Source organism: Podarcis muralis, chromosome Z (genome assembly GCF_964188315.1).
Source record: "Podarcis muralis chromosome Z, rPodMur119.hap1.1, whole genome shotgun sequence".
NCBI lineage: Eukaryota > Metazoa > Chordata > Lepidosauria > Squamata > Lacertidae > Podarcis > Podarcis muralis.
In genome coordinates this window covers 31,660,388-31,675,299 of record NC_135673.1, presented here as the reverse complement: position 1 = coordinate 31,675,299, position 14,912 = coordinate 31,660,388, and the positions used below count along the sequence as shown (strand labels likewise).

The 14,912-nt window shown below is 47.5% G+C and overlaps 1 protein-coding gene across 1 annotated transcript in view; it reads left to right on the top strand.

The window, feature by feature from the left end:
* MPP1 (MAGUK p55 scaffold protein 1) overlaps positions 1-13,795 on the top strand; it is a 32,943-nt gene extending 19,148 nt beyond the window's left edge. The window contains exons 6-12 of the mRNA XM_028714877.2: positions 5,436-5,632; positions 7,542-7,648; positions 8,089-8,169; positions 8,928-9,008; positions 9,908-10,110; positions 10,909-10,983; positions 12,494-13,795. Of these exons, the coding sequence (XP_028570710.2) occupies positions 5,436-5,632; positions 7,542-7,648; positions 8,089-8,169; positions 8,928-9,008; positions 9,908-10,110; positions 10,909-10,983; positions 12,494-12,670 (921 nt within the window). The 3' untranslated portion in view covers positions 12,671-13,795. The remainder of the gene's footprint in view (positions 1-5,435; positions 5,633-7,541; positions 7,649-8,088; positions 8,170-8,927; positions 9,009-9,907; positions 10,111-10,908; positions 10,984-12,493) is intronic.
* The last annotated feature ends 1,117 nt before the right edge of the window (positions 13,796-14,912 follow it).

Genomic DNA, 14,912 nt, shown 5'->3' with positions numbered 1-14,912 from the left:
TTAAAACATTAGTCATTAAAAAAACTTCCCTAAACAGTGCTGCCTTCAGATGTCTTCTAAACATCAGATAGTTGTTTATTCCTTTGACATCTGATGGGAGGGCGTTCCACAGGGTGGGAGCCAATACCCAGAAGGCCCTCTGCCTGTTTCCCTGTAACTTTGCTTCTCACAGTGAGGGAACCACTAGAAGGCCCTCGGTGCTGGACCTCAGTGTCCGGGCAGAATGATGGGGGTGGAGATGCTCCTTCAGGTATACTGGGCCGAGGACGTTTAGGGCTTTAAAGGTCAGCACCAACACTTTGAATTGTGCTCGGAAATGTACTGGGTGCCAGGACTGGTGTTATGTGACCTCAGTGGCTGCTCCCAGTCACCAGTCTAGCTGCCGCATTCTGGATTAGTTGTAGTTTCCGGTAGCCCCACATAGAGCGCATTGCAGTAATCCAAACGGGAGATAACTATAGCATGCACCACTCTTGGGAGATAGTTTGTGGGCAGGTAGGGTCTCAGCCTGCGTACCAGATGAGCTGGTAGACAGCTGCCCTGACACAGAATTAACCTGCGCCTCCATGGACAGCTGTGAGTCCGAAATGTAGTTTGTGAAGGATGCTGAGAGTTGTTGGGAGACCCCTGTTCCTCTCAAAGAGCTACAGTTCTCAGAGTGGTTTAACAATCTATCCCTCTTCCTAGGGAACTCTGGGAGTTGTTGTTTTCAACTTTGTTGTCAACGCTCTTAACAAACTACAGTTCCCAGGATCCTGGGGTGGGGGGAGGAAGCCATGGTTGTTTAAAGTGTAATAATAGTGCTTTAAATGTAGGGCCTAAGATTGCTTGATAGGGGGAATTTGGTATGTGTATGCAAAATAATTGATCTATCACCCAATTTCTTCCCAAGCTGCACCCACCTGCTTTAATCCTGGTGTCATCTGTTGCATCCGGTGCAGGGCAGGTAAAGACTGGTGGGTGTTGGCTACAAACCTCCGTGCCTTTGCCTGATATTGAACTGCGCAGGCAAAGGAGAAAGTGTCACCTGATGTCATGGTGGGTACAGCAAGAGGCAAAAGCGGCCAAGGCAACTGATGTACATATTCCCTGTGTACAGTAGGGTGCTTTGTACACAAGCAAGCAAGAGGCATTATCGATGGACTTCTTTCACGCAGTCAAAAACACTCAAGGTGTGGAGCAAGGCCGATGAGAGGTGTGCCTGGGAGGAGTCCCTAGGGGCAGACAGAGGTTGGAGGGTCGGATTTGGCCTCTAGGCCTGAGGTTCCCCACACCTGCTTTGGATAGCCAAGGTGGTGCCTTCCAGGTGTTGCTGAATTTCATCTCCCATGACTATTGGCCATGATGGGAGTTGTAGTCCAAAAACCTTATTGGCAACCCCTGACCGTTAAGTCCAGTCGTGACCAACTCTGGGGTTGCGGCACTCATCTTGCTTTATTGGCCGAGGGAGCCGGCGTACAGCTTCCGGGTCATGTGGCCAACATGACTAAGCTGCTTCTGGTGAACCAGAGCAGCGCACGGAAACATCGTTTACCTTTCCGCCAGAGCGGTACCTATTTATCTACTTGCACTTTGATGTGCTTTCGAACTGCTAGGTTGGCAGGAGCAGGGACCGAGCAACGGGACCTCACCCCGTTGCAAGGATTTGAACCGCCGACCTTCCGATCAGCAACCCTAGGCTTTGTGGTTTAACCCACAGCACCACCCGCGTCACCCTGCAGAAAGCTATAGTCACCCATAATTTGCCCAGTAGTCCTTTTAGCCAGACAAGTGAGTGAGCAGAAGTTAACACCTGTCATGGTAATATAGATAGCCAGACAGTTCCCAAGTCATCCTCTTTTGCTGGGCCAAACAGGAAATAGCAGGCTTATGGCCTTCTGTGTGTGAGAAAGTGTGTGTTTGGGTGCCTGTTACCTTTGTGCTCAGGTATGGTTGCCTATCAGTTGCCCTCCAAAGCAGGATCTTCTCCACTCTTTCATGCTGTTTTGTCACCCGCTAACACTGTATGGGATGTGGGATTGGTCAAGCTCTTCCTGAAGAAATCAGCCCACTCGTGGTACTGTTGAGGCTGTGCAGCTGTTACCAAGACAACGTAGAGGCCTCTGATGTGCTTCTGTTGCTAAGGCAATGCAGATGCCTGAAGTTCTTGGGCTGCTGTTTTCCTCCCTGGGCTGTTAATTTCCCAGGGTCGGGGTAGTTGCATTCCTTTGTTACAGCAAAAACCATTGGCAAAAATAGGAGACTTGTAGCACTTTAAAGTATAATAGTATTTTATTGTGCCGTATTAAATTCTCCAATAAATCTGTTATAAGATGCCGGGAAATTCTTTCTCTGCACCAATTCAGTTTTTTGAGGGGTGGGTGGGTTCAAGAATGTGTCTCTATTTTGCCATTTTTGTACCCACTTGATGCAGCACAATTATTTGAGTAGCCCTCGTGTGAATTCCACCAGCTGCAGAACATCCAGCCAGTCTCTTTTCTCCTCTCCTTCTGAGTTTGTCTAATCTGAGGCAATTAGACTGCTGTCCTATTTTTAGTGCTCATTCCTCATTAATTACTTCCATATGGCAACAGTGGTGTATTCTTTGCTTTAAAAATAATAGTCAAATTCTGCACCAATAGAACCCACGTTTTAAGCAAAAGAAAACGAAAAGAACAAACTGAATTTCTGCATCTGGGAAAATAATTTGTACAAATTAGACATGCTGTATCTGTATATTGTTGCTCATCTATCCATTATCAAAATCCATTCTGTGCCTCTCAAAATATTAAAGGTAGTTTACACCAGGAAAAAAATGCATGCAGCGGTCATCACATATACTTATTGTGGTCTCCGATCTTTGAGTGCTGGTCCTTATGTAGCCAGCAGGGAACAAATCCCCGCCTCGCCCCCACCCCCCGTTGTGGATGACCTGTTGATCATTGGGACTTAATGCCCTGCATGAAATGGAAGACTACCAGAATAAAACTTACTCTGCTGCCCACCTTACAGTGAGCAGTGATGGGGCCAGGCAGAATTCTCTTGGAAGGCTGTTCCAAATCTCGGACAGCACCACTGAAAATATCCTGTCTGGATGCCCACTTTCCATATCTCTTCTGACAGGGGGGCCCAAAGCAAGGCTCTAGAAGGCTAACAGAGTTTTTGGGCAGCAGGGTCACATGCAGAAAGATGATTCTGGAGTCACTTGTGCAATTCTACTCTTCCTACTCGTAGGGAAAGGGAAGTTAGTACTCAAGCAGCTAAAGCCCCACCCTCTAACCACTGCTGAACCCTCTGCGGAGATGATGCTGGTTTCTGGGATTTCACAATATGTTTCCCATCCACTCCCAAGCCCACAAAATGCATTTTCTCTCACACTTCCCTCCACCCCTTCCTGGCCTATTTAACCATTGCCTGGAAAGCAGAAACTCTGCAGGGGACGCTTTTCCTTAGGCATGGCGACCCAGTGCTGAGAGAAATGCCCCTTCCTTAATGTCCTCTTGCTCTGTAGCTGTTAAGAGATGCAGTTGGCAACCTTCACTCTACATGAGATGGCCAGGACAAAGGATGGTGGGGAAGAGGCCAAAGCAGCAAATGAAACTAGTGTGCATTGAGTAAAGAGAGGTGCTGGGCTGGTGTGGAGATTGCAGCCTGGGTCCCCTTTGCACTGTGAGGTCCAAGGGTTCTCACCAACCCATGCACTGAAGGAAGCCTGAGGAGGAACTGTAGCTCTGTGAGCATATACTTTCCCAGGCTTTATCCCTGGCATCTCAGTTTTAAAAGATGTGCCAGGTAGCTGATTACAGTGAGCAATTTTTACCTGGAAACACCCCTGCCACAGCCGCAGTCCCAACCTGGATCACTCCATCCCTTTCTGCAGTCCCTTTTGTTTGCTTGCTTGCTTTGAAAGAAACACAGATGGGCAAAGTGTCTAACATGGCAGCTTTCTGTGTTTCCTAAAGTGTAAAGGTAACACGAGAAGGAGGGTGGGGAGGAGTTTGAAAGAGAATGGAATTCCGGTCCTGGCAGTGCTGTTTTTCTAGGAAAAGAGGTGCCAGAACTCAGCATGTATGCCTCCCTTGTTCTCTTATAATGGCAATGGCACCTACCTGAGAGGTGTCGGAATTGAGTGAGTTCTGGCTGAAAAAGGGTCCTGGGTGCTGGAATAGAGAAGGCACATATTGGCACAACTAAAGCTGTGTTCAGATGATACATTTTTCAGAGACAAGACTCCAAGTGCAGGCCTGACATTGCAAATTTCTCAACCTTGCTTAAATACATTCAGGAGTGGGGCATAAGCTTGCATAATCATTCTTTTACTTTTCCTCCTCCCTTCTCTGGAGGAGTTTCCTCCCTCGCTTTCCAGTACCAACCACAATTTATGTTACACCTATTAATGCTACAAGCCTTGGCCCACTCAAACAGAGGTTACCATATGAACCAGGTACTATGCACAGGATTCAACTTGTGCAATGGGGCTTCCTCCCCTCTTCTCCTTCCATGGAGCCCTGCCCTCTGCCAAACCCAGAAACCCTGAACAGTGCACAGGGGGAGTAGAGGAGGGTTGTTCTGTCTGACAAGCCACAATGCTTGCCCTAACGGAACCACCACAATTGAAAACTATAGTTTGTGGTGGGTTTGCAAACCAGGATTTTGAGGGAATGTAGCTTTTGTTAACTGTGGCATGTGCTGGTGTGCATGCAATGTGAGATCATGATGATGCGCAAAGAGCGATCCCCATCACTATTAATTGGACTGAACTTTCGACATTTGAGCCTATAGTTATGGAATTTGTGTTTAATCCCGAGTTTAGCTGTATTAAGGAAGTTCCTGAAAATCCTGCAACAACGTAGCCCATGAAGTATGTCCTTTCAAGCGAAAAATAAAAACAAAACCTTGTCTCTAATTTTGAAGGTATCCAAGAATAGGCATTTAGGTCAAGTGGACTCATGTTCTGATTCTGAGACGACAAATTGCTCTCGGCAAATGCTGATGTTCTTGTTTTTTGTTTTACAATTTTAGTCCATATAGGGAGGCTTTAATACGCAGTTTTTTTTCTGTTCCGGCTAAGCAGTTAAACACAATAGTCCTTGTTCACCCCAGCATGTATTTCATGTTTCACAAGGGAAGTCTTAAGACTTAAGAGGTCAGCTGTGTATCCTGCTAACTTCAGATAATAAGCTGTCCATCTATTTGGCAGCAGCTTTCTCTTTACAATGGGATAAGCAGTGGCTGTATTGCAGATCAGTAACATCATCATCATCATCATCATCATCATCATCATCATTTACTGTAGACAGATTTATAAACAATTATTAAAATTTTGGCTGCCCTACATTCCAGTCCTCCTTGCATCCAGTTTAACAACCTTGCCTGCCTAAGCAGTGCTACCTCCTGCAAGTTGAAGGGTATTTCCTGACTTTAATCTTGAGCTCTGGTTCTCTCTTTCGCTACAGATGTTCATGAAAGCCCAGTTTGACTATGACCCCCGGAAGGACAGCCTGATTCCTTGCAAAGAAGCTGGGCTGAAGTTCCAAACAGGAGACATCATTGAGATCATCAACAAGGATGACAGCAATTGGTGGCAGGGCCGGGTGGAGGGCTCCTCCAATGGATCTGCAGGACTCATCCCTTCCCTGGAGCTACAGGAGTGGTATGTCCTTTGGATGAGGCCCCTGCCTGCCTAGTGCCCCTCCCTTCCAGGTTCCCAGCTGGATCTCTTCAGGCTCCTCCCATCTTGTGATAGGATCTCTGGTGTTGCCTACAACATGCATCTTCAACCTTTTCTGACCCAGGACCCACTTTTAACCCAAACATGCATTGGGGACCTATTTATTTTTCCATATTTTTTGCTTGGTGGTAGTGCTCCTGTTGTGACCAACTATACAAAGACCAGTGGCCTGCAGCATCTTCATATTGGCATTTGGGATCCTTGCCTTCTCTTTTAATGAGTATTCAAAACTCTTAATTCCACCCCTTTCCAGTTGTTGGTTGAGCCTGTCTTCGATTTAACAGAGTGCACTGCAAATCTCAGCGACAGAAATAATGCTATAGATTTGTTGGCTTCAGAAGAGCTAAGGTGCTCCAAAGGCCAAAACAAGACCTCAAATGTTTGAGGCAACCAATGCGTCCTCATTTTGACCTACGAATCATTACTGTCAGAGCTGCTCTCCGATCCCAGCTCACAGAGGATCACGCTAGCCAGCGTTCGCTTTATAAAAGTCTTTATTGAGTTACAGTTTCCATTTCCAAGCTGCTGCGTGCAACTCTACGTCTTATGGCTAGACCGGCGAAGCTCCGTTTGAATCTCCGCCCCTCATACACCAACTTAATATCCTCGCCTTACTCCACCTTTTCCGCCTGACCGTCCTTCTCTGGGTCCCTCTGCCCCCCGTGGTCTCCTCCCTCCGGGACTCCTCTGACGCTGACCCCCCGGACCCTCCTGTCTCCTTGCGTCGGGCTTTAGGACCTGGCTCCCTTTCCGGGCTGCTTACTGCGCCGCCTTCCTGTGCATTTGAACTTGGCGCGCGCGCCCAGCCTTCCACTTTCCGCTTGACCGTTTCTTCGCTCCCCGATGGGGGCGTGGTCACTCCTGACTCATGCCCTCCTCCCTGCTGCGAGCTGCCAGGGCTCGATCCCTGACGTCCTTCCTCTCCACTGCGCTCTGGTGGGGACGCTGGCCCCGATTTCCAACTGCTGCCCTCTGAACCCCCGCTGGTCCCTTCCTCCTGGGGTGTCCCCCTAGGCCCCCCCCCTTTGCTCTGGCCACTGGCGCTCCTTTCTGTGAATCTTCCGATTCACTGGAAAGACTCGGAGATCTCGGGTCGTCGTCATCACTCATCCTTTCTTCGGACTCCTCCCCCTCGCTCTCTGTTTCCTCCCTTGCCCTCGCCTCTGCTCCTGAACCCCTGACAATTACACTTGCCTTTTGATGTTCCTGAAGATCCATGTCTCAGTTCTACAGAACAGATGTGGGGAACTTTTTGCCCTCCAGATGTTGTTGAGCTTCAATTCTCATCACCCTTGGCCTTTGCTTGCTTGGGCTAATGGGAGTTGTAGTTCTTCCTGTTTGTCGAATGCTTTCCCTGGGGAGGCTGGCCTGGCGCCTTCATTCCATATGTTTAGGCACCAGGTGAAAACATTTTTCTGCAACCAGGCCTTTAGCTGATTAAACATTCTGTGGTCTTTTAAATGTGTTTGTGGCATGGTGATTATTGGTTTCTTTTGTTTTAATTTTATTATGGAATTTGTATCTTTATGTTGTGAACTACCCTGTGATCTTTGGGTGAAGGACAGTATAGAAATTAAATGAGGTAATCATCATCACCGTCATTCAGCAATATCTGAAGTGCCAAAGTTTCCCCATGTCTGCCATAGAAAGTCCTCAGACTTGTTGTTCTTCTCCCCCGCCCCCATACTTTGAAGGACAAAGATCATTGCCTTGATTAAGCCATCAGTTTGAAGCACTGCTTCCAGGCTTTGGTCAGGGAAAGGAAAAGAGGAGGCCTGATTTTATCACCACTTTCTTCTTACTACAATATGCCTTTTCCCCTTTCCCGCAGGCGCGTTGCAAGCATGCCCCAGGGCAACTCCAGCGGAACCCAAAGCTGTAGCCCTTTCGGAAAGAAGAAGAAATGCAAAGACAAGTACCTGGCAAAGCACAGCTCAAGTGAGCACCTCCTTGTCCCCCTCCTCCTCCACTGTTGTCCCACATTCCTTTTTTCCCTGCCTTCAGGGTGAAACCAGGGGTTGGGAGCTTCTAGTCAGTGGGTCAAATTTGGCCCAGAACAGGTGTTAATTCAGCCTGGGAGGCTGTTTCCCCCAAACCACATGCACCATATGAGATGTCTGGTGCAGGGCAGGGAGTGATGCAGCTGTTTGTCAAGAGTTCCTCAGGGGGAAGATCCATGCAGAAGGCAGGCTTTAAGTCACCATCCATTGTTCAAGCCTGTTGAGCCGTGTGCTTCAAAGATCTTTGCAGACCCTGCATGGTGCTTTGAAGTCCTGACGTTCACCTCCTGGTGTCATTGTGATGTCAGGTGATTGACAGGGTGTGGGGACCTTTGGGGCTCAGTGAAGGATCTTATTTTCTGTCTCTCTCTCTCCTAGTTTTTGATCAGTTGGATGTGGTGTCCTATGAGGAGGTGGTGAGGCTGCCAGCTTTCAAGCGGAAGACACTGGTGCTTATAGGTATGACACAGTGCAACCCACAGAGAGACTTGTCTCTAAATGATAAAGGAATAATGAAATATGCAACACGTAGTCACAGCTATATGTGCTCTTATACCCAGCCACACTCCAGCAGCCAATGGATTTCAACCCAATGCTAGTTCTACTCTGAGTAGACGTGGTAAAGTTAATGGACAAAAAAGGATTGTGGAGTGCGGAGAGATCAGAGGCTAGATAAGGTCATTTATATTCTGGTTAAAGCTGGTCAGTGGTGTAGGTTTAAGATGGTCAGATAAGTGTAGGGAATGGATGGGTTGGTCTGGGTCTGGTCTATGTCTCCTCTTTGTCAGTTTTTAATGAGTGCACCTATAATTGTTCTGTCCCATTTCTGCAAATGATCTTGACATAAAGAAGTGTATGAAAATGTTTATTTAATTAAGTATTTTGTGATTACTCATAATTAAGAATTATCTCAATGTACACATTCATTAACACATTACGCACATGCACATGTGCACAAACACATATTACACACTTTGGTAGTATTTTTGGGTGGGGTATCACAAATATGAAGGATAATAGCATTCTGATCCAGCTCACTTAAAAATATGCAGACCAAACAAAATTATTCATCCTTAGAGAGCGGGCAAAAGAGGCTGACTTTGACATTACATTGTGATGTGTCCTTTCCCTGATGTAAGTGGAAGTTCTTTGGTTATGAGAAAACGGAGCTGGAGCATCATTTTCCTTTTATTGTTTTTCTCCCTTTCTTGGGCCAGGGGCCAGCGGAGTTGGCCGAAGCCACATTAAGAACACTCTGCTCAGCAAGAACCCAGAGAAGTTTGGATACCCCATTACATGTAAGTCACCCAGAACGCAAAATTTTCCGCTGTGGCATTTATTTAGCATTGCTTAGCCTCTGTCCCAGCTTCTTCCTAGACTTGTAAGTTAGCATATGTGCTCCTTTCCCCTCTCCATATTATCCTCACAACAGCTCTGTGAGGCAGGTTAGGCTGAGAATTTAGGACTGGCCCAAGGTCACCCAGTGAGCATTGTGGCCAAGTGGGAATTTGAACCCTGGTCTCCCAGGCATAATTATGTCCAGCACCTGAACTACAGCACCAGACTGGCTCCATTGCACGTTTCTTTCGGTTGCAGTGTGTCACCAAAGTAGCATATGGTATAGAAGACATTGGGCCGTATCCAGTGCTGCTGTGCTGCTAGTGTAGCAGACCTCCTCTTGCATAATGTAACTTTTCCCTCCTCTCTTCTCTGTCCAAACCTGCTTCAAAGCATTAGAGGATTCTCCAGAGCAGATTTAATAAAACACTACACCTAAACATGCTTATCCAATAATATTTTTAAAAGGACCTCTGTCCACCCCACTGAAAGATGAGCATTAAAATCCCCCCCCCCACACCCATAACACACAATTCTCTAAATTAACAGTGAAAGGCCTGGGTGAATAAAGTGTTTTAGTCTGGTGCCCAGTGTGCTTCCCTGGGGAGAGCATTCCAGAAACAGGGGCTACCACTGAGAAGGCTGGTTCTCATGTCAGCACTTTCCAACATGCGGAGAAGGTCCTCTGATGACTAATGCACTCTGCTCTTTCTCCTCCACTTGAGATTGTAAAGAATTCCCTCCAGTTGTGTTCTTCCTTCCCCGAGCTCCCAAATACCCAAACTGGACCTGTAGGCAGATTTGCTATCTCCTTGCAGCAGCCCAGCTCCCATGTCTCTCTGTGCCCCTTCTTCTGCAGACACCACCCGCCCTCAGAAGAAGAACGAGGTGGATGGGAAAGACTACCACTTTGTCACCACGGAGGAGATGACAAAAGACATCTCTGCCAATGAGTTCCTGGAGTTTGGGAGTTACCAGGGCAACATGTTCGGCACCAAATTTGAGACTGTGCACAAGATTCACGAGCAGGACAAAATTGCTATTCTGGACATTGAGCCACAGGTAGGAAAGTGCAGCCTGCTGCTTGAAAAAAATATATGAAGCGTTCTGGGAGCACCTTTGTACCTTTAGCTTCAGGATGGGGAGCGTGAGGTCCTCCAGATGTTGTTGAACCCCCTCCATCTCTCAACATCCCCAGCTACTTAGCCCTGCTCGCCCTGCTCCACAGTTTAGCTTGTTGCAAACCTTTGTAAAGGGACAAGTGCTTAGGAGCCAGAGGTGGAGGAGAGGGCAATATTAGCCACAAAATGTTCTATGCTGAAGGTGCACAGGAAGGGAATGGGAGTAGGATCAAAGGGAAGGGGATTGGTAAGTGAACAGCAGCTTTTTTAGCCTCTCCTCTGCCCCGCTGAGCCCAGGAGAAAGTGCTAAAGAGACAGGTGTATTTAAACTCCTTGAGAACCTGGCATGGGTGAATGAACAATGCAAAAGTCAGAGTTGTGCACATGTTTACTGAAGTGCAAGGACTGCTGATTTCCTTGCCTCACTTTTTTTGGACACATTCGCACCATGTATTCAGAGTGACTTGAAACTGGGGGGTACTGTGCTAGCTTTGTCTCTAAGTCAGATGGGAACTGTAGTTGCATTTTAGATGCTTTAGTGAGAGTGTGTTCCCCATTTCTTGAAGAACAAAACTGAAAGGAAAAGATGCTGCAGGAGCATCTTGCCCTAAACTGAGGTAATGCAAGTCTGCAGCATCCTGGACAGGCTTGTCATTCAGGCAGGCAGGCAGGCGTGTGGGTATGCAGCCTTTTAACTTTGTAGGAACTATGCCCCAATGGCTCTTTTCTTTTCCCCCAGACACTGAAGATCATCCACACAGCTGAGTTCTCTCCTTTCATTGTGTTCATCGCTCCCACGGACAAGGCAGATCAGGTAAGAGGTGTCAGTGTTACATTAGATGCATGGCATCTCCTTATGCTCCACCCTCGTAGTACAGTTGTACCTTGGTTTTTGAACAGCTTCATTCTTGAGCGTTTTGGTTCCTGAATGACGCAAACCCAGAAGTGACTGTTCCGGTTTGTGAACTGTTTTTGGAAGTCAAACATCCAACTGGGCTTCCAATTGGCTGCAGGAGCTTCCTGCAGCCATTCAGGATCCGTGCTTTGGTTTCTGAACATTTTGGAAGTCAAACGGATTTCCGGAATGGATTCTGTTTGACTTCCAAGGTACCTTTAGATAAGTCACACTTAAGCCTCTACTATGGAGTGCCTGCAGGACGCAGGTGGTGCTGTGGGTTAAATCAGAGCCTAGGGCTTGCTGATCAGAAGGTTGGTGGTTCAAATCCCCATGACAGGGTGAGCTCCTGTTGCTCGGTCCCTGCTCCTGCCAACCTAGCAGTTTGAAAGCACATCAGTGCAAGGAGATAAATAGGTACCGCTCCGGCGGGAAGGTAAACGGCGTATCCGTGCGCTGCTCTGGTTCGCCAGAAGCGGCTTAGTCATGCTGGCCACATGACCCGGAAGCTGTACGCCGGCTTCCTTGGCCAATAAAGCGAGATGAGCGCCGCAACCCCAGAGTCGGCCACAACTGGACCTCATGGTCCCTTTAGTTTTATGGAGTGCCGGCATGTAGCAGTAGATTCTGGGGCATGGTTCCTTAGCAGAACACAATGACAACTTCCCCCCAAATGGGCCATTGGACCAAACAAGAGGGTGGGGGCTGATGACCACTGCCTTAACCTTTCTTCCATACGTCTTGCCAGAGAGCAGTTTAATGAAGCCAAGATCTCTTTTCCCTTAAAATGCAACTTTCGGTAGAGTGGGTTTAATTTGGCTATATCCACCCATTCTGCCACACAGCTCCTTTGATTTAGAGCAAGTATGTTGGTTACACCACCAAAATTGTTAGGGATCACCAGATAACCTAGCAGCCAGCCTGGTGCCCTCCAGCTCTTGTTGATTACAGATTGTCTTATTCCTGTCCACAAGCCATATGGTGGGCAGGGTTGGACTCAATTATCTAGAAAGTTACAGGTTGCCCACTCCTAACCTGGTGCCTGCTTGGATTCTTGCAGAGGGGGATTAGGTGATTTGACCCAGCAAAGAATGCACTTTGGGGGGGGGGGCGCGAACTGATTAGTATTAAAAGATCCTAAGTGTTGAGAGGTCTGGTATTTGTATGCATGAATTAAAATGCATAGAGCTAATGAGTGGACCATGGGAATTATATCACTAAGAAGGCCACCCAGGACTAATCGGCACATTTCAAGAACCACCACCACATATATGCAGCCTAGCCATTTTGCAAGGAGTTTAGCAAAGTTCTAGGCTGCATCAAGGCCGTCGCATGCTGAACTGACAAACCCCGCAAAGTATACAGAGCAGCTTCGGCTAGACTGTCTACCTGATGTCACTAACTGCGAACAATTCCTCTTCCTTTGCAGTCGGATACTTTGCTGCAGCTTCAGAAAGATTCAGAGGCCATCCGGAGCAGATATGCTCACTACTTCGACCTGTCGCTGGTGAACAATGGTGTTGACGAGAGCCTTGAGCAACTCCAGGCGGCCTTTGAGCGCGCTTGCAACTCTCCCCAGTGGGTTCCTGTGTCTTGGGTGTACTGAGCTGGCCTGGTAGCTCCCAGATCCCCTCTGCCTGCCCTCATTACAGTAAGTTGAGGACAAAGAGGGTCACCCATTTGCCTGCTCTGTGCTTTGTCCAGTGCACAACCCCCTCGTCCTGTCCCCATTCCTCAGGGCAGCTGTTGCTCTGTTACTGCCAGGGCAAGAGCCCCATCCTTCCAGCTGCAAACACCCTCAGAAGAGTATGTGCATGGCTTGTGCTTAGCACAGGGTAGCCCACACATACAAAAGTTGGCACATAAGGAGGAAAACCCCTATCCAAAACCATTAAGATGTCTTCAGGAGTGATATTAAGAGCACCTTCTGGTGTGAAAGCCATATGCTGTGAATGCCAAGATGCAGGCTGAGCTGCGTTTTAAACTGAACAGTGCCACCTGTTTTAGAACTCTAATTTCTTTAGATCTTGTCAAGTGAGATTTCCTTACTGTAATACACCACTGCTCCTTCAAGCTCCCCACATATTGCACACTAATCTTCTGAGTGGATGCTTCATTGAATTTTACACATCTGCTGTCGCCCACTGTAGGGTGATCAGGCAGCTAGTGATCAGTATCTCCTTCCCCAGACATGTGGACCATTGTCTCTCTACAGACTTGTACTTGTCCAACTGTTCATGCTCAGAATCAGCAAAGTTGTGAATAACACACTCTTGGGAGCCAGATTAGATGCTATTAAGTTTTAACTGGCAGCTCATGACACAAGGAGGGAACAGGAAATAACTCAAGACTCTCAGCACCTGCATGCTGTGCTCTGTAAAGAAATTGATCATGGCACATTTCTCACGTTAGGGTGGCTCACTTGTTATATGCAAAATAACTGCCCTCCCTCCCATATTTGCCTTATCAAAAACGATTTAACAGAGCAAGTTCATTCCACCTCCACCTGCAAGCACAACCTTTGTGGGAGGTTGTTATTCAACTAACTGTCCATGTCTAAAACAAGATTGAGATATGTAACTAGCGGTTAAGGGTGTAGGGGTGTAAGCTTGACCTGCATTGAAACCTCATACCTTTGAGGATACCAAAAAGACCCAAAAGATGTGCAATAGGGACCTTTGGTTGAGTCCGTTACAGGGAAATCAAGCAGCAATAAAGTGTTGAAATATTGCAGGACTTGTGTTTGTTATTACCCCCACTACTCCCCAGATGGCAGAAGACGACGCTTAGCCACGAGGACCAAAAATGTGCCAATTTAAAAGCTGCCCACCTGCAGCTGGCGGTATCCCCCACTAGACCGGCATGGTCACTCACAACAGCCAACCACCATTACTCCTAGGAGACAAATGTATGGTTGCCGAGGCAGGCTTGAGAGCCAGCTTCTTGTGCACTAAATCTCCATCCCTTGGAGCAATTGTGCCAGCAATTAAAGCAGCCACAAGTGGGACCTTACAGCCTGTCCACTGAACCATGCTAGTTCCCTTTTTACTCTTGCTACCACATTGTGAAAAATACTTGGGGGAAATGGGCTTCTCTGGCAGACATACCTATAGGTTTGGGGCTCAGTGATTCCTGTTTTCTAAACTCTTATTTCCCCTCCTCCAATGTTGGACACAGAGGCATCTACATTAGCTTTGGTTGCAGCAGTTAAGCAGATTTGGAGAGCCTGCATCACTCCTTTGAGGAATGTCTTGCAGAGCATTATCCTCTACCAGCATTAAGCTCTTTTCATCAGAAGGGCAAGGTACACTAGGCTGCTATTCCTGGGACCTAGAAAAGGCCTATTATTTGCCAGTTGATTTGCTAGGCTGCTTCTTCCTCTTTTCTGAGTGAATGTTTTTAGCAAGTTCTTTGATCGCTGCTTTAAGCTTGTTTATGTGGCATATCCTCTGATGGTTATAGTTTTAAGTGTGGCACCGTGGCCCAAACAAAACAATACAGCAATTTCCCTTAGCATCAAGCTCTATCTAGACCACCTCCTGACTCAGATCCAAAGATGTGGTGGCATGAGCTGGCATCCAAATATTTAGGCAGCAGGACCTCAAAGCAAGCCTGGGAAATCCTGCCTTGGGAACCTTGAAGTGGCCGTCATGGTGGTAGTGTAAAATTTGGAGAAGGCATATTCCATTTTCAAAAGTGCACTCCCCACCTGTACAAGCTGCACCTGCTAAGCCCCAGCCTTCTACAGCAGTTAGAGAATCACAGGACCATCACATAGTCCTTCAAGGCCTCTTAATTGGTTCTGAGGACTTCCCAGGCACACCCTTCTTGAATGCTCTTGGGAGCCC